At 40.8% G+C, this 23646-nt stretch overlaps 1 protein-coding gene across 2 annotated transcripts in view; it reads right to left on the bottom strand.

Moving 5' to 3' along the window:
• Positions 1 to 1737: 1737 nt before the first annotated feature.
• Positions 1738 to 23646, bottom strand: part of Efna5 (ephrin A5) — a 280960-nt gene continuing 259051 nt past the window's right edge. The window contains exons 3-5 of one of the 2 annotated variants that reach the window (XM_004625407.2): positions 11076 to 11141; positions 10591 to 10671; positions 1738 to 5255 (exon numbers count right to left, since the gene is read on the bottom strand). In XM_004625407.2, the coding sequence (XP_004625464.1) occupies positions 5134 to 5255; positions 10591 to 10671; positions 11076 to 11141 (269 nt within the window). In that variant the 3' untranslated portion in view covers positions 1738 to 5133. The remainder of the gene's footprint in view (positions 5256 to 10590; positions 10672 to 11075; positions 11142 to 23646) is intronic. The other variant, XM_004625408.2, reaches the window with a different exon arrangement.

The raw sequence follows: 23646 nt of genomic DNA, 5'->3' as shown, positions 1-23646 counted from the left end.
TCTATGAAGCCGTCCTCCTTCATTAGAAAAAAGTGATAATACCTTCTCATTAGTGTTTTGTGCCCTATCCAATAATTAAAGAGAGTAAAATGCCCTCCCTCAATGAGTGTAATGTTAACGCGGTGTAATTAAAGCCAAGTCTTGAAATGCATTAGGAATCTACTAGAGTAGATATTTGGTGTTTTTCTCTCTATAGGTGAAATTTTCAAATTGTGTTTATAGCAACGTTATCATCAAAGAGAAAAAAAATCATTGGATGTAGAACATGACTCACAATGCACAACAGCAGAATTCAGAAATCAAAGAAATTTTTTTTTAAAAAATCACTTCTAAATCCATGTTATCATGAAATTGAATCCTGAAGATACTGTGTGACTTGCCTATGGTCACAAATTAGTGAGTTGATTTTTCCTTGGTAGTGAGAACTAAGGTTTGGGGTCTTACTGAAGTGATTTTGTTGTTGTTGTTGTTATTCTTTCTGAGATATATTTGCTAAGAAAATGTTGATTTGGTTGTTTTCTTGATGGGGTGAAAACGTGCAAAATGAAAGAATGTAATATGTGTGTAGCTCCTATCATATTTAAGTTATTTTAAATGCAGGGCTTGTCATACTACTAAAGAGACAAGACAAATCTCACCATTATCTCATCAGAATAACTGCAGTGTGCCTAGAGACGTGGCCATGCCGAACCCTGCATTCCTTGAGCAGCCAGGCTTTCTCTTGTGTGTGCTGCATTATCTTTTTTTGTCCACAAAGATTTTGAAAAATCAGCAAAGTACAAGTAGCCCCTGAAATAAAGGCATCATTCAAGGAACAAAGAAGTAGGAGGGATCCAATTAAAATGGTGAAAATCTTTAATTTTTATTTAGGTATACTTGTACGGACACGTGTATATACAAATACAGATCATATGGGATTGCTTGTGTGGTGGTATGGGTTTTTTTTTTTTTTTTTTTTACATTTTCTATTACGTTTATATAATGTCAGCATTTCAAAACAGCACTCGGTGAGTAAGTGCAAAGGAACTGCAAAGCAGGGCAGTACAAGCACAGGAGCACACGGAGCCGGACTCCACACCCGGACACACGCACAATGAATGGTTTCAATGAGGTGTCGAGAGTAAGCATGGAAGGTGGGTTTTGACTCATGGGTAACCTCCAACATGCCAGCGTCTAGGAAACTGTACAGACAATGGGAGCAGCCACCGTAGGGAGAGTTGTCTCACACCCGAGCAGCTCTGGGGCAAGCGCGTGGGAAAAGCTCAGTGATGCCAAACCAGAGACAGACCTGCCCATTCATGGTTCTGAGGGAAAGAAAACTTGAGGAGAAGGCAAGAGACAAAGTAATAATAATAATAAAATCAACACAAAAAGTCAAGGGGTGTAGGCAAATGGGAGTAGCAATTGAGATGTTTTTCAAAGAAGAGCTAGTGACCACAACTCTAAGAGTGATGATTTTTTAAAATAAAATGGCTGCAGCCGTTGTTAAGGCACCGGAGAAAAAGAGTTCCTGAAAATCCACAGGTACTGTGCGACTCTTCCTTTCCCAATGACTCAGAGAGGGGTCTGGCCCCTTGCGTGACCTGCCTAGAGGGATGGGTGTACAGCCATTCCCATGCCTGGGCTGCGCTTCACACTGACAAGACTCTTACTGGGGAGAAAAATGAAACAGTCCATGGGACAACCACAAACAGAAAACCAAACAGAAGTACAGAACCATAATTAATTTGTCTAAACTTTTTTTTTTTTTTCAAACCACATGCGTAAGGTAAGGAAGGATCACAGGGCTCCAACATCAGACCTCAAGAACACTGAGGACATACTAGTGATCAAAAAAGTCACGTTGTTCCAGGTGGCAAGATGATGGAGTCTTAGGGTTGGGTGGGCGATGACCACAGGAGTCCTGTATGGAGCAGTGTCTCAGCCATTTGTGACTTTTCTCAGCCATGGACACATTGGGTGTTTCAAAGCCTCAATGCATGTATTGTATCCTGAAAGTCTATTGTTCTCACTTACAAAAGACATAAGAATCAAATTAATATTTTATTATCAAACACTATATACAACAGAGGTTGCTAATAATACAGAATTTAAAGAACGCAGGTTTTTTTTTTTTTTTTTAATGTTTACTTTTTTTTCCTCTGCCACCCAAGAAAGTACAGTACAAAACAATAGTCTAAACTAACACGAACTCTCATCTGGTCTATTAAAGGATACACGGTATCCACTAAACAGACAGATCCTTATTTCCCTGCTTCATGTAGCAAAGCCCGTGGCAACCGGGGCAAAGGTCACTGGGGTTTGACCAACTGGGGCTGCGGGCCAGCTAGGGCTGCCCTGCAAACTTTTGAATTATTTTCTACACTAAAGGCTGCTACAAAGTTGCATCAATATCCTCCTATGCCCCCAGAGGATTGTAACACCGCCACAAAAGGCCACCAGCACTGTTTTGGACATGATAAAAACTGTCTGGCATCAATCACCTTCTGGAAAACATCAAGGCAAGCGCATTAACTACAGTTACATCACTTATAGGTAGAGGAGCATACTGCCTACTGCTGTGGATAGTCTTGCTATTGTTGTTTGTTTGTTTTTACTTCATTTGTGGTGGTGCAATGGCAAAGTAAAAGGGTCTAATTTCCCCATGGAAAATGCAAGACAATGGCAAAGAGGGCCATGAGTAATGATAGTCTCATTTGTTAGAGACAAATGCTAGAAAAACCACAGAAGTCACCATTTCTAAAATGAAATTAGCACTGCTAATGTAGTTATGACTAACGGGAATTATTACAGGGTCATTTGATTTCCTTGGTTACACAACATGCAGTATTATTTGTTTCTGACTATTGATCCATTTTAGAGGGTATTTTCCCCCCTACTCAAATCCTACTGGACCAACAAGCCTGCAACTAGTAATAAAAATGAGAGTATTTCTGCACATTATGGTGTATAGAGCATATAAATAGTGAAAGGAAAAAGGAATCTGATGCTGTGAACTGTTGTGTCAGTGAATTGCTGGGTGCCTTCTGTGAAAGGCTTTGCCACTCCAGAAAAGTTCCTGCCATCAGGGGAAAGGGGTTGTTTGTATTGGGAGGCTGGCAGCTCCATGCTCGTGGTGCCAAGTGAGAACAGACTCAGTAGTAACATCCACTCCAATTGGATCAGGTAAGCCCAGATTCCATTTCGACATGTGTACAACTCTCTAGGGTGCAGTACCTTTACAGCTGCCTTTCATTCACATAGTTCTCTAATTAAAAAACCTACTCACAACTCTAAGCAACTTTCCATTCATGAAGTCTGTCCATAATACGACCCCCCCTTTGTTTTATATATACATCTTAAAAAATGAATCTATAAAAAATCCTTATTTTGCTGGAATGCTTTCAACTTTTTCACATTTTACACGATCATTGCATTTATTGATTTACTTACTTTGAAAGGCATGGTTCCTAGTGACATGTCCTGCAATAGCAGAAAAGGCTAGGTCGCTTTTCCATCGGGCCGACACTTTCCCTGCCTAGGCTTTGGAGTTTAAAGTTCATGAGAACCCTACTAGTAGAAACCCCAAGGCTTGCATTTCCTGGCAATCAACTGGAAATGTCCCCGGTTGGCCGTGCTGAAATTCCTTAAACAGGGTTATCCTATGTTTATTCTTCTGTCCCACCCCCACAATGAAACAAGATAGCCCCCCTGTATTTCTAAATGTATCAAGGGATACCACTTTTTCTCACATGTTTAAATAGGACAAGCATATATACTCACTCTCAGCATAAAGTATATCTAAATAATGTATTTTCTATTCTAGTGGATTTTTAAAAAAATATTTTGTTAAAGTCTTTGGGACTCCATCTTGTTTATCACCCACAGATAAACACATGTTCCCCCTACGCTTTAGGCTGTGTCAGAAAGGGAAAGAATATAGAATCAACACTTGAAAATTTTTTTGTTCCAAACTTTGGAATTTTTATTCCAAATTTCCCTTTAGCCCTCCCAAGTAGCGCTGACTGACTTTCCTTGTGACAGGGGTTTGCATCTGAGCCCCCTGTGGAGCCAACCGTGGGCATGGGGTGGGAGTCAAAAGGCCACAGCACACTGGCGCTTCAGCAAAGCCAACTCACAGCTCCCCTGGCCACCTACTTCCTTTCCTTGGTACACGTCGTCCCCCAGAGGAGCAGCCAAAGCTATTTCTCTCTGCACTCATCAACCCTGGCTTGTCAGCCTTGGGGAAGGTCACTTTATTCATAAAAATGCCTCTTTGAATTTCAAAAAAAAAGAAAAGTTGTAGCACCATGGTGATCTTTATTCAAAGAAAAAAAAAAATTCTGGTGTGTACTGCCCGGTCACCAAAAAAACTAGAGGCACTCACACATACACACCCCCACCAACATAGAGTTCTCTCTGTTCTTCACACTAGTTTGTGATAGCATTCCTCTACCCAACCTGCCTCCTCGAAGAAAAAAAAAAAAAGAAAGAAAGAAAGAAAAAAGGCTTCTTTGATAGAGCACAAGTTTTGCTGTCAAGAATGCTTTAAGACAGTCATATTAAAAAATCCCAGTGTCTCAACCTTTTAGAAGCCTGTTCATTTATATACTCCTAGAGGAAATGGTGTAATATTATATCTATTCTTACTACCTCCCCTCTGGACCTGACATGGTGACACGATGCCCTGCACGATCATCTCGCAGTCCTGAATGAGAAGGCATAAATATTGTATAGGAGAGCGAGCCCCCGGGCCTGGCTGTCGCTAGCTGCATTGCCCCTCTTCCTGGACCACGACCTGCCAACACAGTGCACTAACGGAGGGGAGCTCTTAGAGGACAATGCACAGGAGCTGGCAAGCCACGGGTGTCACGCCGGCAAGCTGGCATTTTCATCTGGGGTCCACTGAATTTGGAAGGGGTGAGAGAAGTCAAGGGCAAGGGCTAGGGGTGGGCTGGAGTCAGGGAGGCAGCAACTAGCTCAGCCCCCCTTCCCCATGTTGTTGCTCAGAATTCAGGCCAAGGGAAAGAAAACAAAAATCTGACATCTGCCGAAACCCAATAACAAGTCCCTTCTTAGGATGAGCAGTTAGGTGGATCTCTGTTGTTCCAAGACCCTGATGTTTTCTGTGACAGGTGACGGGAGGAGACTCTGCTATAATGTCAAAAGCATCGCCAGGAGGAACAGTAGGATTGCCAAAAGGCGGCTGGGTATCCTTGGTGTTTGTGCCGCGTTCTCGCCGCGGGATGGCTCGGCTGACTCATGGACGGTGTCATCTGTTCAAACAGAAAGCACACATTCCAGTGAGATCTCACATCCTTAATAACTCTCGCAGCAGCCTGCTGTTCGCAGACCTCGCCACCCTCTGCAAAGTAGGGTAATGAACCTTGTGCCACCATTGACTTTCATGTCTGCATAATCACTCATTATTTACAGCAAACAAAAGGAGGGCAAAGAAAATCGGACTTTCCTGGCCATATCCGAACTTGCCTTTAAAACTGAGGGGGGAAACCGTGAGGACGGACTTCGTAACCTCCATGGCGCGAGGGACTTTGGTCTGCTAGCAGTCCGCTGCACCTTGCAGAAACCGAAGCTATCGAGTGCTCCCGTTAAATATCTCAAATACACAGGAAGGAAAGTACGTGTTGGAGGACACAGGGAAGGGAAGCAGTTACGTTGGCATATTAGTGGTTAACCAGAAAGGGCCGCTCAGTCTCCTCTTTCTAGCCATTTCATAGGATGAGAGCTGAATGCTTGGTTGTTGGGTTCCTAGGTGAATTTTCAAGTAGGGAAAGTTAAGTGCCAAAAACAACAGCATTTTAAATAAACTACGTAGAAGGCCCAGCAAACTTCAATAAACTAGGACCGACTGATGTGCCTACAATTAGAAATCAATTGTGGTGCTATTTCTATTATAGGCCTTGTATCTCTAGGATTAAATTACTTGAACTTGACTATTTTTATTTTTATCGGGCTGCAGCTTGGCACATAAATTATCAGCATGGATGCAAATTTTCCTCTAAATAAAATGGATTAAGTGAGTTAAGCTTCTTTTATTTTGCTATAAAGTGTTCTACAAGGCTGCCTCCTACTTTGGATAGCCTCCCTGAGCTGCATGATTAACGGGCTTAACTTCAAAATGGGAACTTTGCAGTAATTAGTGCCCAAAGATGGATGGGGGCTTGCTCAGGATCCGTGCTCCTCTCTGGTGTGGCCCTTCTACTACCTGGCCTCCTTACTCATATGCTGCCACACCAGTGATCCCCGAGGGACGTGCTCTGAGGGACAACAGTGGGCCTCTATGCAGATTTTATTCAGCATCAAGGGAACCCTGTGTAGGAGCTCTGCCATTGCCATGTGGGTTTCAGTCAACGGTCAATCAGAGAATGTGACAAAGGACACGCTAGTGGTTACTCTATTCTGTAGACCTCAAAAGACAATCCCTAAATATCCCTGAATGACCTACATTGAGTCTCTTCCTGGATTAGCTATCCATTATTTTAAACTAATTTATATTTTTCTACCACATAACATGTTGTGATAGCGTAGAGTCCTGGTCCCTGCTATTTGTCCTAAAATGACCTCTTTTTAGGCTGACTGGCTGGCCACTGCTGCAGATATGCTCATTGGAGATGTTTCCATGCAGGCCATTCATTCCCCATGCGAACTAGGAAATATGTCTTCTCAGGGTTGCATATTCTTCCCTGGAGATGAGTACATGTATCATGTTAGCCTGCCCTCATATAGGAGTTGCAGCAACTCTTTGTCTCATTTGCTCTTCTTTACTGGACCTTAGCAAACCTATCTGGAGTGGTTTTCACTTAGGATACTAGAGAAGGTTAGGAGCAAGAAGGGGAAGATGAACAATGCACAGAAAAATGTAGTAAGTCCTGGAAAATGCAGCCACGTACATACAGACTCTCCCCTTTTCTCAGTCTTTTCTTTCTTTTTTCTTTTTTTTTTTAAGCCTTTTAAGGTATTAATTAAATTTAACGTTTATAGGACATAGAAGGAAAGGTCCTGAATAGTCCTGAAATTAAAATCCAAATCACTTTTTTATGAGCACCAAAATGACGTGAGTCAAAACAATTGAGTACTTCAGGCTAAACTAAGAAAGACCCAGAGGATTACGGAATTCACTTTGAAACATTGCTGATACAACTGATATTACATCATCTATTGGGTTCTTGTCTACCTTATTCTTACTAATGTATTACACAATCCTTTTTGAGCAGCTTGGAAGCATATTGCTAAGAGATATCCAGGCAGTACTTAGGTGCTCAGTGTAAGCATGAAGGGGACTCCTCTACTGTTTCTGGTCCCCTCCCAGTGTTCCTTGGGCCTTAGCCATGAGCATAGGCTCACTCAGCACCAGACACAGTGCAAGAATCTTGCAGGATAACTGAGGAAAGGCTTTCGTTTTTAATGTAAGTGAAGCATGAGGCTGACTTTTCCTTTCATTGGTTTTTCCTAAGCAGCAAATGAATACATTCAATTGTGCTCCCAGAAGGGAAATTAGGACATCATGATTCTACTCTTGTGTCTGCAACGCGTCGTTCTCCAACTTGGACTGCACAAAGCATCCTTGGATTGAGTCAAACCTTCAATGATGGGAGATTCTATGACCCCCAAAATTGACATGAGGAAGTGTCTATTGTTTAGATAAAACTAAAGCACTCTCAAGATTCTAAAGAGGAATTCCTAACTAACAGCTATCCCAACAACAATTACACCCGATTAGGAGAGAATTTCTAACTCTTGTAGCAATGAACAAGGATTGGAAGAAGAACACATGCCTCTTCAGAAGCCAAGTCAAATCTTGTCTCCTGGCTATCAGATTCTACCACAGGGGTTTTGAATGGTTAACTGAGGGAACACTAGTGACATTTTGGAGCATGTGATGTGTCATACGTCTGTCCTGAGATTATTCTGCATCCCTGATGATAGGAAACTGGCAGGCAGAGAAGGCAAGAGAACAAAAAAGACAAATACATTCCACAGTCAGGTGAATTAGTACGTATTGCTGAGAACATGCAGTGGGGGCCTTCCAAGGTCGTTGGATTCACTGTCTGCCTCTTCTCATAGAGGGGGGTAAAGGGACATATTCATACTTAACCAGGAAAAGAACTTCAGATCTGACTGAATTTTCTACAGAACAAAGAAGTGCTCAAATTTGTCATTGTATGAGCGCTGCCAGGCATGATGGCTTAACCTGATGTCATTTTTAGTGAAGCTGTTCACCAGCAAACACTGAACTGCAGCCATTACTGACTCACAGGTACACTTATGCTCTATTCTTCAACACATCTGCACACACACAGACACACACGTACCCGCATATACACACTCAAGTATATTCTGCTATGGTTTTGGAAACTTCCACCATAGATTTGGGGGCACTAAATACTCAGTAAAAGAGATCTGATTACCCAAAACATAATGAAATATGCTTGCACGTGAAAGCATCTTAATAGCTTGCATTTTATCGTTAATTGAATTTAAAAATAATTTTCCTAATTGTGCCTCAATGTGTCTCTTCATTCCCTGAGAAAAACATGCAATCTGTTGTTTTTAAAGTCTTTTGCTCTCTAGACAGGCACTGAGGTTTACCTAAAAAAAAAAAAAGAAAGAAAGAAAAAAAGAGTGTAGGAAAGTTATGTCTTTATTCTATATATGTCTTGAAAAGCCATAATCTTGGGGATGGTTTTTTTTGTTTTGTTTTGTTTTGTTTTTTCTAAATCTTTTTATTTATTTGGTACATTGGCACAGAATGCAGTACTGGGGATTGAACTGGGTCCTTGAGTTTGCCAGGCAGATGCTTAGATTGCCGAGCTATCTCCCAAGACCAAGCGCATGGTTTATTTGTAACACATCTAACTCTGCTGGACATTCTCTTTGTGACATGTCAACAAAGCCAAGAAAGTCAAGCACTTATTCCACTCATGTTTACCTTTAGAAATAGAAAAAACAAAACAAAACAAAAAAACCCACTTTTATACTACTGTTGGAATGGGAACGAAGACATGAATATTAAACTTGGATCTGTCTAACAGGCTCTGTGGCCTGGAAGGAATTCTCAGTCACAGGAGGAAGACTTAGATGCTATGGTCTTTAAAAGAGATCCTAGTGAACTTGTAGCTTCTAGGACGGCCTATGTCCTCATACCTGGGGGGAGTGTGGTGTGTTAAAAGGCCACAGTAATGCTCCCAGGTTTCCAGGACACAATTAAAGTGTCTCCTCATTACACTCATTCCTTACAACTTTCTAATGCAGCTAACTGATCCGGGAGCCCCATGGTCTCCAAAGGCTCATTGTGTGTACCTCTCATTTGCACTCTGGGTGAGACGCCTGCCACAAAAAGACTAGAATGTTTGAGGAGAAAAACCTGACTCTTCCTGTCAGCTGCAGCACGAAGGCTAGTTTACATCCAGAGGCACAGCAGTTACTGGGGTGAGTTTCCCTACAGCTCCTGGACTGGGATCCCCCTAACACCACTCAGTATAAAGTGGGTCTCCAATCCCTAGAAAGGACCATGAGAAAGAAATGTCCTACTACACACAAAAAAAATTCATCATATAAGGGGGCTCAAATATTGGAGTGAAGAGAAAATAATTTTACTTTCTTAATGCTTAGCTTTGAGATGGTCATGGGAGATGACAAAGGAAATCATGAAGATCTTGAGCAGGCAGGTGAAAAATTTCACCACCCAGGAGGGGGCCGGTAGAGCACTCCTCAGTGAACAACACCCAGAGAGAAGGCTCCCACCCCCACCATCAGTCTGGCTGCACCGAATGGTGAGACTGACTTTATAACCAAATGGACAGCTTCTAGGTTATCATCCACAGTGAGCTGCAGCGTAAATGCTTATGTGAGGGCTCTTGTGGGCTTTACTTTCCCTCACAGTAATGGGAAAGTTTGGGTATGTCAAAGAGAATAGAACAAAAATATATTTATCCTTGAAATTTATTTGTCTCAGGGACCACATTTGTCTCAATGGGCTATTGCGTACATTTGCGGGAGCTGCAGGTGTGGGGACTTGTGGCAACATGATTGTATTTCTTTGGACTGATTGCTATTGACACAGGGCAAAAATAATATTGAAATACAAGAAAGTTGTTTAGATCAGTTCCATGATGCATGTGAACTCCTAAGGAAAACTGAGTTGTTGGATTAGTTCCTGTTTTAACCGTCTTCCTACTTTCATCTATCCGCAGAATTGGCTATCAGGAAAAGAAAATTTTATAAACATATACAACAGAAATGTTTTCTGTCTTATATGAAAACAGATTCAAGATTCAGTGATTCTCCAGCATGCTCCGAAGATATGGCAAAGGGCAGGGAGGTTTTAGCACTCTGATGGGACTTCTATATTAGGATACTGTATTAAATGAAACCCATGTCCAAACAGAAGAGTTCTATTTTATCTAACATGCATTACACAAAGATACTGGAGGAATGAGGTAGAAGATAAGTAATATTAGCATCACTAGCAATGGGCAAAAGCAGAACAACTATCGCATGCAAACATGCAGAGAAGAAAGGAAAAAAAAGTACTTGAAGCACCAGAGAGATAGATGCATTTGTTAAAAGAGATTCTCTAAGCATACTAACCTGCTGGTTCTAATGAATTTTCTACTTTGTCGTTAACATCGAAAACACGATCATGAACACCTATAGTTTTCATACAGCTATCTATAACAAAAATAGAGATAACAGCCAAATATGTTAGTGAAGACACCCTTAAACTCCCATTTCTTTCTCTTTTTTTTCTTTCTCTCTAGTTTTTCCTTTTATTTATGTAGAGATTGTTTTACGATCAGTGGCACGTATCCAGATGCCAACATTGCTCCTGCTTGCTGTGCACGTACAACAATCTAAGAAACAAGTTAGCAACTGCCGTGTATTTAAATCAAAGCATCATGAAGAATGATGAGAAAAAAATATGATGAAAACTAAAACATGGATGTTGATATACAAAACAGATACCACACGAGATTTAACAGTAAAGAAAAAAAAGTTTTACCGCTCGGAACCAGACCACACGATAAAGCATGCGCAGTGAAGGGACCCTCAGGAGCTCATTCTAGTCAACTTACTTGTTGGTCTCACAAAGACTTTGAGCTTTAGGCAGGACCTTCTTCCATTATCTGGAATTGCAGAGGCTGTGGATAGGACAGAGAAGGCAGGGAGAAAGGAGAGAACAACAACGAGTTACTTCATAGTTTTCACACGCAAATTGTCTGAGACTCTTTCTTGGACAATAGGTACTTGGCCTAATTCTTGTCAGGAGACGAAACTAACCATCCCACTGGATTGATCTAAGGGCTAAGGACCCGGCTCTTTTCATCGCTTATCTTCTCCATCCTCTACAGCAAGGAAGCAAGCAAGAATGTGGGTGATCTGTGGAAAACTACTTTTATTTCAAAGGTGTTTCCATTTAACTTGCTCTGTTAGCCCTCCTCAGAGCAGGATATCGCTTGAGCCCCCTCACATTAGGGGCTATTTCTCCTCCACTGCTGGGAAAGAGGCCCCCCCAAAGGCCGCTGGTGAGAGTGCAGGCACAAACCAGGGACGGGCTGCAAGGCCGACTTAAACATGACCTATTTCTCTTGGGCAAAGCAGAGCTCCGTCTGTCAGTGCTCCTCAGGTAATTCAATTAGAGGTTTTACTCAGAACTTGGCTCCACTTTCTATCTGGCTAAACGAAGCCTAGCCACTTCCATCACACTATTATAAGTACAATATGCTATTGAGAAAGTACTATGTCGCAATGTCACATTTATTTGTTTTTTTCAAATTTGCCACAGAGAAGGATGGAATTAATAAAGTGGGCTTACCAAAACATGGCAACATGTTTCAAGTTATAAGTCATTTGAGGAAGAAACTTTCTTCTCCTCCTCAAAATAATAAGATTGCAAACTTTCCCTATGTTTGAAAGATTATCTGCCCTCAATACTCAGAGCATAATGTCAAAGGGATTCCCGAGGGTGGCAAGACCCTCAACAACCACATGTGTTTACTAATGCACTCTAGAAATGACAAAAATTACAGAAACAAGGACTGTATCCTTTCCTCCCTATGTTCTTCTTCAAGTGGTTTCTTTGTTCAGACACAGCAGATGACATCAATCAAGGCACACATGGCTTAAAATTAGTTTGGTAATGCCCAGAGTGACGAGGAGAAAGCCAGCAGCCGGGATGCCAGCTCTCTCTTTCATTTTTGTGCTATGCTCCACGAGGAACCCAGAACACCAAAATGCTTACTTTACAGGTGACGGAATTCAAGCTGCAAACTCCAAACCCAGTTTACAGGAGTCTGCCCATATAACTACAGATCTGTGTAACTATCTTGCAGGAGAGCTGATAAATTCACCACCTCAAAGAAGTTAAGCACTACAGGACCCCTGGTGGCATTGTCTAACACCTGTTGAAACTCTTAATTTTAAGGCAAAAGTAAGAGAAAAGATGTTTTCAGGCCTCCCTGTCACCCCAGGTCCCTCTGACAAGCAGTTAGGAAGTGCTAACAGCTGGCTTTGCAGTAGGCTTTCATTAAATCAAAGTCAGAAAAACTCCCTCTCCTGACATTTACAGTAACTAGTGTGTTATTTAGGGCACAATCTTTGCACTCTGTGGTTTGATCCAGGAAATGGTGTCCTTCCTGTGGCCCCCAACTGCAAATGTGCCTGTCACAAGCACAGCACATGTAGGTGACTGCAATTCATCAGGAAACCATGGGCTCTTGAGAGAGCGTCTTATTCATGTGAAGTGGTGTGGAGAAGCGACACATGGACATTCGCACAGCTACTCTACAGATCTCCGAGCCGAGATGAACTCACTTCAAGCCCCATGGACTTGGCTTGCCATGTGCAAATAACTGATTTTACAGCTCCCACAAGGGGAACAGGCTCACAGCAGGATCAAAGGTTTAATTGTTATAGTGAGAAGCTTCCTGGATTTAAAATAGTTCTTTCTAATTTTTCTTAAAAAGAAATAAAGCCAGGACATAAAAATTATTGTAGAGTCCAGTGAATAAATAAAGAGCAGCAAATGATAAGCCAGGTAGGCAGGAAAAAAGAAAAACCTAGAGTTCTCTTCTCAGCTCACAAGGAAGGACTAGAGCTTTAGTTACTAGATCAGCTACATCCTCATGTGAATTAAAAATACCACATGTGTTTATATAAAATATAAGATCAAAACCTCTCTTACCCCTCACTGTCTCATTTCCTCTCATCAGAAAAGCTGGCTGGATGATGACATAATTGATGCCTTCTGATACTTTTTTACCACCTACTCCTCCTGAACAGGGAACGTAAGTGCACAATGTTAGCTGTGAACACAGGCACAGACCAAGTGCCACAGGCTGGCCCCCAGCTTTCTGGAGCTCACAGAGTGAACCCCCAACCCTAAGGGCCAACCTGAAAGGTATGCCTTGCTAGGTTAGTTTAACTTGGCTTCTTTCTTATTTGACATATTGAAACACAAAAATAAAGCCAGAAAAGGGGGAAAATATTAAGATACCAGCAAAACTACAATTCTTATAAATAGTTTTAAAATACAGGGTATGACTTTTTTCCATAGTAAAGTCAAGGTTTCTTCACCTTACCACTCTTGGCTGATAGATGTAGGATGCTTTCTACTACCTGAAAAAACAGGTGTTTAATTACTAGTGATATTTAAAGGTACAACATAATACAAAATTCTTGACTGTTCACAAACACACAAAAGGCAGAGGGCCAAGCATTAAAAATACAAAATAATGAGCTGGGTGTGGTGGTGCACACCTGCAGTCTCAGCACCTAGGAGGCTGAAACAAGAGGTCTCTACAAGTTCAAGGCCTTCCTGGGGTGCATAGTGAGCCCAAGGCCTGTTTGCACTACTCAACCAACAAAAAGACAAACAGGAAACCTCCAAAAGACCAGAGAGAAAACGAGGCATGCGATAGTTCCACAAACAGAAAGAAAATTCTCTCATGAGCCTATAACCAGGGATGGAACAAGGGATGGACGGGAAGGAGTAAACACTTAAAATACACCTGGCTTCTGTTAGGAGGTAGCAGTATCAGTCTATATGACTCCAGAGAAATGCCACTTCAGAATGACTACCATTATTTTTTATAATATATGCATTATAAATATATCTTCCCCTGTTCTCCTTAGAAAACGAAAAGGTCACCATTGAAAACTGATAGGGAATAATTATCAAAATAGCTTCTCTTCTACTATACTTTCATGCTCATTTCAAGCACTCTTAAAATTCCTACTATGTGTGCTTTGCTCTTGGATGCTGTGGATGCTAAGATAGAAGATACACGCATCCTGCTGTGCTTTGTGCTTTTTTTCCAACTGGGATGCAAGCACAAGCCACAGAAGGGACAGCTGGCACCTCCGTGTGATAGCTGATGTTTGCATGAACAGCTAGCACAGCGTTGTGCAGGCCTGTGAAGGTGGCACAGGTGTGCTGTCAGAGGACTTAGCAGAGGCTTCCCTGGTCCCCCGGAAGCCACCAAATAGCAACTAGAATGAAAGAGTTAAAACATTTCAACCAAAAAAGAGGTGCTAACCTGCAACAAGCAAAGAAATCTTAGACTTGATTTCTTTCTATTAAGACACATGGTTTTTCTAATAGAATTTCTAAAATCAAAATGAGAAAACTCGTCATTAGTTGCTATGTAATCTAAATTCATATCCCTTTACTCACTTTACTGCTAAAAATGTACGTTTGGACTCTAGAAATTGGAAGTGAGGACGTGGGGACCATTAAAATAAGCAAAACCTCCCATTCTATTATCTTAATAGCAACTTTATACATCAATGCATAGGGATCCCTTCCCCCTAATAAGCTGTAAAGTACCAATTAAAACCTTGTGACACATAATGAAATACAAGATGGAAGACTCTGGCTCTCTGTGTTTAGAGTACCACGTTAACAAGGCCGTGAGGACCCCTTTTCTCACTCTGTTCCGTGACCTCAGAGAGGGGCCCTGACTTAGGCCATCTCTGAAAACTGCTTCCTTTAGTCTTTTGAGGTTCAAGAACTTAGCTCAATACTTAGCCAATGTGCTACTCAAAGGGGACGATATTCAGTGCCCTCAAATTAGTATTTATAAAAGATATCCTTAGCACAACAGAGAGATAGACAGATAGACATCCACACCACAGATGACTACTTATTCTATCATTCAGAAATAACAAAAGAACACTAGCACCATGCTTGTTAGAAGCTATTTCTGACCTGGTTTTCAGTGACCCCCAATCACCTGTATGCAGTGCTTCCTGCAGTCCCCTCCCCTTGACAGTGTACTGAACTTCGTAACTTGCTTCTAATGAGTAGAGTACAGCAAAAGTTATGGTTTCACCTCTGTGATTACATTACAAATGCCTGCAACTCTCTTCTTGCAAGCAAGGTCCTGTTTATTGTGAGATACTCCATGGAGAGCCCCATGAAGCAGGGAACCAACAGAGACTTCCAGCCAAGGGCATCAAGAAACCTACGCCTTAGAAGCTTAGAAGCCAACAGCTCACAAGGAATTCGAGTCCAGCCAACAGTCATGTGAGTAAGTGAGAGAGTGAATCCTCCTCTGCTGAGCCTCAAGGAAGCTCCTAGGAGATCCAAGGGCCCTCCCTGCTGAGCTTGCCTTAGATCCCTGCCCCACACAAATTCTGAAATGTTGTGTTGCGCACAAATGGGGCAAGTAATTTGCAAGAGTTAATGGATGCCATGCTGTGTACAAACACATCCCTAAATCCCAGGCTTCCCAAGGCAGACTTCATGCTGGAGACTGGCAGCACTCTGTACGTCAGGCGGCTACGCCATGCTTCCAATGGCCTGTTCCATGCCTCTGTAACTGCATCTTTCTAGTTTATATTTCAAGCTACAGTTACAAGTCCACTTAAAATACGCCTTGAAGAGAGGTAATTATAAACTAATGTTGAAGACATACAAAAGGCACACCTATTTGTTCTCTCTCCAGCTTTTAAGAGCTGTTTCTCATTTTCCTTTGCATCCAACTTATTTTTTGCAAATGTAGTCCTTGTAATTAGCACGATGTCTCACTTTAGCTCTAAATTGCTGGGTAAACCTAAATCATCTTGATACAAATATGAACTTAAATCAGAGGAGGGAAAGCCTTTTCTCACATAAGAGAGCTAGACTGCAAAGATGAGCTCTGCAAACACCTGAAATGAAGGGACTTTAAAATAAAGGAAAACTCCCACTAACAAAAGACTATCAATTATCTTTCGCATAGAGCATCAAATTAAATATAAATGTTATGAGATTCCAAGCAACCCTTGATTCCCCAATAATCAAAGCAGCAAGCATCCCTCTTCATGAAGAACCAAAACTTTGACAGGAGAGGGGCCACACTGCAGTATTCCTTTCACAGTTTCAGGCCCAATACCGGGCTCACTAGTCAATTTTAACGTTTCTGCCTAACCTGAGCCTCCAAGCTTCATTCCAAAGACTCAGATCCTTCTCCTTCTCTGTGAACCATGTCCATCTGGGCACTTTGGGATGTTTTGTTTTTTTTAAGAACAGCCAGCCACTTTCTTCTTTTTAAAGAAATGAGTATGTCCATGAGCATTAAAAATGCAGTTTTCCATTATGTTTGCCACAGGCAATACTTCTCAATTTGAGCAAGCCAAAAGAAAAGATAGGTTATTAGTTGTTAGCAGGGCCTAATTCTTCCCCCCGGAGGTGTTTTTCTGCAGTGTAACATACAACACAAGCATATGCAAATAAGGTAGGTGAAGGCAGAGTCAAGTATTAATAGGCCTCTCACAATAAATGCTGGAAAAATAAAGCCTACTTAAATACAGAGCAGTAATAGAAATGTCTCTGAGAATTTAATGAATCAATAAAATGCATTTTGTGCATATAAGCAAAGGGTAGGGAACAGAAATGGTGGGGATAGGACAGAGATTAACCAAAGCCATATGGGCTTCTTAGAAAATGGTCACCAGACACACAGAAACATTCTGGAAACAAAAATTAGGCCTCTTTTTAAGGAAGAATACCCCAACAACCATGTGCAACTGGCTAACTGCACCACCGCACTTACTTTTCAAGTAAAGAACAAGATCACCTATACTTAGGGAACGAATCATGCCATTCTGCTGACTGTGTATGGAAAAATCACGTGAACATGAATGTGTGTGTGCGTGTGTGTGTGTGTCATTAGAGATCAAACCCAGGCCCTGTGCACACTAGGCAGGTGCTCTAGCACTATGATACCCCTCCCCCAAAGGCCGTGCTTTGATTCTTTGCTCAAACTCTCAGTCAACAGAGCTCAGGCCCCCAGGGTAGCCACAGAATGAGCTAAATGTGCCAACACATTTCACCTCTTGCAGCACGCAGTGTCTCAGGATTTAAATCACTGGCAGGTCAAGGTCAAGGCCCCAGATGTAAAAATTAGAAAGGTGACCAACTATGGAGGCCTTGGAGAAATTAAATATATATCATATAAATATTAGATATTTTGATATGGTGCTGGGGAAAGGGAGTCTTTAAAAAAAAAAAAGAGAGAAAGGGAGAGTGAGGTGTTTCCCACAATAAACCTAGGAGACAGGAAAACTTACTGCCCAAACGAAAACTTGGTTTCAACACCAGGGGACTGTAACAGGGAACAAATTATTAGAGTAAAGTTCAGGGCGAGCGAGGTGAAATAAGTTCCAGCTGGGAACCTTGGACAAAAGAAAAGTTGGGAGGCACAAAAGATACCACCCATAGCTCCCCCACCTCCTATGGTCCCTTAGGCAAAGTTGTCACTGCAAATGCTAGGCTAACTGAAGTGCTGCTTAAATTCCAGAAGCTGATTCTCTGTAGATCAATTACTTTTCTCAGCTACTTCAAATAAATGGTTGAGGACAAGTTTCTCTGCACTAATTACTGGGAATAAACAAATAGGACATTATCACAGTTATGTACACATTTATTCTAAGTATTTCTTTTAACAGCTTAGAGACAATAAGCCAGTTTCCACCAAAGAAGGGTATGTCTTTTTTTTTTTTTTTTTTTCTTTTTTTTGGCAGAACCAGGGATTAAACTCAGGCCCTTGCATTTGCCAGGGAAGCGCTTATTCTACTGAGTTATCTCCCCAGCCCAAGGCTATGTCTTTGATATCACTGACTTATGAGCAACAAGTAGCCTGTATTTTGGAGAATGGGTTTAAAATGTCCCTTATAGAAAGCATTTCTAGTTAATGCTAAGGGAAACAAGGCAGTTGAAATAAATCTAGTGTGAAAATCTATACTTTGGCATAGTCTAGTTGACCTATAAAACTACAGAAAGCAATATAACATTGAGATACCATGTTTTTTTTAAAGCTGTGAACATGAGTAGGTATTACTTTTATTATGAAATATTTTAGAACTTAGAAAACAATTCCTGAACCTTTTTAGGCAAAAAGAAAATAAATTTCCCATGCTCAACTGGTGTCCTGCTTTCTATGTCCTGGCCTTGCTATAGAACATGACTTGAGTGACTGTCCAAGGCCTTTAATACCAGATGGTCAGATTGTTCTTTTCTCTTTGCTTATGGTGAGTGTTGTAGCCCTAGTTCACATACGTATTATATGATCCAGAAAAATATTATTTGATTTTTAAAAAACTGACAAAAAAGAACTATTCGATTAGAAAAAATCTTTTCCAGTATGAAAATGAGGTATAAAAAGTAAAGTCATATTAATATGATGAGCTGTAAAATGCTCAACAACTTTGGACATTGACAGTCTTATGGAAAATCCACTACTATTATAGACTATTGGACTATATTTGGATATTTTGCTGAATTCTTGCACCTATAGTATTTAAATGACAATGGAATGCTGTTCTCTGACAAAACTAACCAAAAAAGGGGATACAAATGAATGACCATTTTGTATCTATATACTCAAAATAGTTAGGATAGGTATACAGCTCCATTCGCTTAATTCAATGATCAGAGAGGTTTGTTCTGTTAGTGTTTCAGACAGGATATCGGGTCTGCATCTTGTATAATGAATAACCACTAAGACAACAATATGCAACGTATTAATTATTGAAAATGTGCTAGCAATCAGTTGTGAAACTCGTTACTATTTGTTTCTCATTCAAACTATTTTTAAAAAAGAAAAAATAAAAAAAATAATTAAAAAAAGAAAAAAAGAAAAAATCTTTTCCAATGGGAAGCCCCATAGCAGAGGGATACTCAAGTTGACCTATGCAACCACAGAAAGAAACACTGAGATATTTTGCTTTTAAAAGCCCCGAAGGTGAATAGATGTTAATTTTATTAACAAGGAAATTAATTTTATTAACAAGGAAAAGTTCAGATAACAAGTAGAAGTCCTGGAATTACAAAATGATTTATATTATATTTATATTATTCCCTCTCCACTGGCTCTTCGCACCACTATGTGCGACACACCATCGTGGGGACTGGGAATGGCTACCCGCAAAAGCCACAGCATCCCCCATTTCTCATTTGTTCTATAATAACAGAAACAAGGTTGTTATCATACAACACTAATGGAGTGTGACAGTAAATTACTAATAAATCACCAAGCGAATGTGATTCAAAAAGGCTCCTAGAAAAATGTTAATATTTCTTTGAGCCTTTCCTAACCCCTCTCATCCTTCACTTCCTCTTCAGAGATCACATGGGGTGGTGGATTGAGTGCAAGTATAATGAGGCACCAAAGGTCCTCCTTGATTCACCCATTTGGACTTTTTCTGTGGCTGTGAGCCAGCTGCTTAACCTGTCTACACCTCAGTTTCCCCATGAGCCTCCCCCTCTCAAAACAAATTTTAAGTATGACCTACTTTAGAGGGGCTGTAAAATTTTATAGTGTACTTGGAATCTCAGGTGATAGGTCCCCATAGATTTAGAATATTATTTCACTGCTCTACAGATTGATATCATCTGCTCTGTGCATTTTCTCCTCTGCAATGGGATTTCTCAAAATCAAGGCCCAGCTGGGGCTTCTTGGGTCTCTAGATCAGAGTAGAAATATGTGGGAGAGGGAGGGGACCGGAATGGGTAATGGTGGTAAAAAGTTATTTATAATGTCGTGAAGAAAATCAGTGGGAAAAATGGGGCCCTGTGTATTTTTAATTTTAGTGTTTTTTAGCAATGGAGTCTTGCCATGTTACTCAAGCTGTCTTCAAACTTGTAGGCTCAAAGGATCTTCCTGCCTCAGCCTCCCTAGGAGCTAGGACCATAGGCATGCACTACCATACCGAACTCTGAAGACCAACTTCTAAAACCTGGATTGTTTCCTGCTTTGTTAATGGGGACTGTGCCCGTGATGATGAAGATGTTTATGTGAGGCTGAGAGTGTTTGGAGAATCAGGGCATTGCAAGGTCCTCTTACTTTGAAAGCTGTTAAGATTCTGTAAACGGTTTTGTAGTCTACTTTAAGAGCATAAATAGATGAAGATACACATTCTACAGAGAAGCAACCAGGCTGGGCACTGCATGCGCCTCTATCGCTGTGTTGTTTGACTCACTAGAGTGGTGCCACTAAGGAAAACCAGCCTGGCGGTGAATACAGCGGAGTGTCCTAAACAGTCCTGCCATGTACAGATGCCTCTTACTCTACACTTCAATATTTTTTTGCACAACATTCAAGTAAATAACAACGCAAATCAGTGATTTTTTTTTCTTTTTGTTATGGTTTGTGTCTAGACGTCCCCCCATAGCCTCATGTACACATAGGTGGGGCCTTCTCAGAGGTGGCTGAAGCTAGCCTGTGGGATGCTGGGATTAATTCATGGTTCGATGGGCACTAGGATTAGGGTGTGAGTGCTACCCACCCTGAGTAACCTGGGTAAAATAAAATTGGCAGAAACACGCTGCTAAGGTTCCTTGTTGTTTTGCTACCTTCTGCCTGGCACGAGCTATTTTGCCTCTGTCATGCCACCCTGTTTTGGACTCAGACTATTATAGCCTGAAACTTCTACAAACTGTGAGCTACATGAACCTAGCCCCCTTTAACGTTGGGCATCTTGTATTTTTGTCTCAGCACCAAGAGAGAAATAACTAAGCAGTGGCTCTCTTCACCAGGAGGCCGTGTTCTTTCTCACGTTTATCATTTCCGGCAAAAGTGCAGGTATCTAGGCAGCAACAGCCACTGCTTTGGGCTTCAGGCTCCCAGTGGAACTCTCAAGGCCTGAACACATGAAAGCTCTTTCTCCAGGGAGAGAATTGTTCAGGTACCAGGACTGCACACTCTGTTTCCCACCAGAACACTTTTCGTGCTAGCGGTTTTATTTTGACAGAGTGGGCAAAACCAAAGCCAATCTGGAGGGCTGCATTCCGGCTCCCTCTGAGTCTCTGAGCTAGGCCCTCTCCAGTAAAGCAGCACCCATGCATTCTGGTCTGCGCCCGCAGCCTCGCAGCCAAGGTCTCTCCTAGCCTGATTCTGATCTTGACTTCTTTGTCTCTCCTGCTCTTTTCCCCCCTTCAGTACATATTAGCAGCCAGCCCCAATGGCGTTACCTACCAGAACCTCCTAGAAAGTATGATTTTTAAACTCACATGACCTTTCTTTTGCCTCTTAGGACTCCAGTTCCATTTGGCCACTTCAGATACAACTCCTTTCTCTGACGCAATAACCCTCTTCTGGGTTCTTAAAAATGTCTGTTCTCATCTCCCTCACAGTCCCGACCCCATGCTGTTTGCTTTAGAACTAGCTGTTACATCTTATCTCTGTTACTACAGTTACAGTTCTACAAGAACAGGAGCATGGGCTGCTTGGTTCTGGAAGTCCACTGCTTCATGACAGGTGCTCTACAAAGATCTGAGGAGTGTCAGCAAGGTAAAGCACCTTATAAGAGGCTCTAACCCCCCAAATTGTGTTAGGACATAACCAGTCTTTAATCACAGCAGGGTATGCATTTTTTAAGAAAATAAAAACGACAGAACTAGTATTTGTTCTGCAAGGAAAAAAATATCACTACATGTGTACATTTTGAAAGTAAAGGAAAACTGGCCAGTCTGACAACCACACCAGATACGTAATCCAATTTAAAATATATGATGGAAGCATTGATTCAGACTTGTAGGGAAATGACATCTTAGTTTTACATGCAGTTTTAGAATATTTAAGAAAACTAAAGGTCCATAATGTTTTAGCTTCATTATAATGACAAGAATAATTAAAGCACTTGAGAATCTTTTACATTGAGACAACTAAGACATATTAAATGGATAAGGGACATAATTTCACAGGATAGAGAGAGAACACATCAAATCTTTAAGTTCAATATGAAATTGTTAAAAGACTACCTTTGTAAATGGAACCAAATACTTATATTTGCTAACCATGCATATGGAATAAGCCATATAAGCTAATTTGAATAGCATAGATTTAGAATATCCAGGAAGAATTATTTTTTCAATTTTTTTAACTCTAATAAGTCAACACATGAATGCTTATCAAATTTTAAATCCAGTATATCCCTCTAACTAAACTATATGATGGGCAAAAGCCACTTTCCTGTGTAGTAAAACCTCACATTGATCCCTCCAGGAAAAGCTCAATATTGCCTCCCGTGACCAGCCAAATGAAGGCTGTCTCTGTGTTTCTGTCACCACATACAGCTTTCTACAAGCCTCTCGCATGACTGGCAGCTATAGGTTTGTTTCTTTCCAGGTTTATTGTCTATTTCCTGATTAAATGGTAACTTCCAAAAGCAGGCACCTTTTTTTCCCTCATACACCCATGTTTCCAAAATCCTAACACTGTTCTTGACACAAAGTAGATGCCCAAAAGCTGCTTTTGAAGTGGTGAATAACTGAATGATCTGAAAACTGAGTGAGCTACAGGTACGTTATAAAAACTGGCCAACGTTGCTAACGTGTTCTAAAATCCTGAGACTGATTTGCTGTGTTTTTCATTCTCCTCGAACGTTACATTTATGTTTTGCACAAAAGCACAGAACAATCTGATAGTCAGATGAAAACTTCACCCACTTTACTGCTGGTGCAAAGTTTTGGGAAGATTTATTCACTACTTGATGTGCCAGAAACCCTAGTTTAGTGAGCAGATAATGCACAGATGGTAGCAAGATGGATAATAATAGGTTGATAAATTACAATTATACTTTAACTTGAAGTGTATTAAATAAATAAACGATGTATTTTTTAGGAGCTCCTAGCATCTGAAATCTGCAGAATTAAGAAAAGGATAACCATCCCTTAAACTATGTATCTGTTTTTAAAGAAATTTATGAAACTATCATAAAAACAAGTAATTTATCTATTAGCTGTGATGTGCTATTACGTTTTCAGCAAATTGTTTAATACCAATGCGCTATTTAAGTCTTAAGAAAACATTTATGTTTCTGCACTGATTCTACATGTCATATAAATACAATTTATTGCATTCCTTGGCATTTAGGGGGGAATTCATTCTATTTTTCCTTTGCTCAGTGGAAGAAAACTCTTGAGTCAACTTATCTTTTTAATCTAAGAGGTCTCAGTTGAAATTGACTTTTGAAGTTTGCTAATTACAAAACTCAACAGGGGTTTTTCCTTTTTTGGTATAACTCATATTTCTATTCATTAACCCCAGTTTAAAAAAGATTAAAAAGTCTGAATAGAAACAGAAATCTGAAGAACGGCCTCTCCCCCGTGATACCTTTTAGACACTTGAAGTGCAAACTTTCCCCATAGCATCTAATTACAAT

The sequence above is a fragment of the Octodon degus genome, unplaced genomic scaffold, assembly GCF_000260255.1.
Source record: "Octodon degus isolate 3935 unplaced genomic scaffold, OctDeg1.0 scaffold00009, whole genome shotgun sequence".
NCBI classification, from domain to species: domain Eukaryota; kingdom Metazoa; phylum Chordata; class Mammalia; order Rodentia; family Octodontidae; genus Octodon; species Octodon degus.
This window is presented reverse-complemented; position numbering and strand designations above follow the sequence as displayed.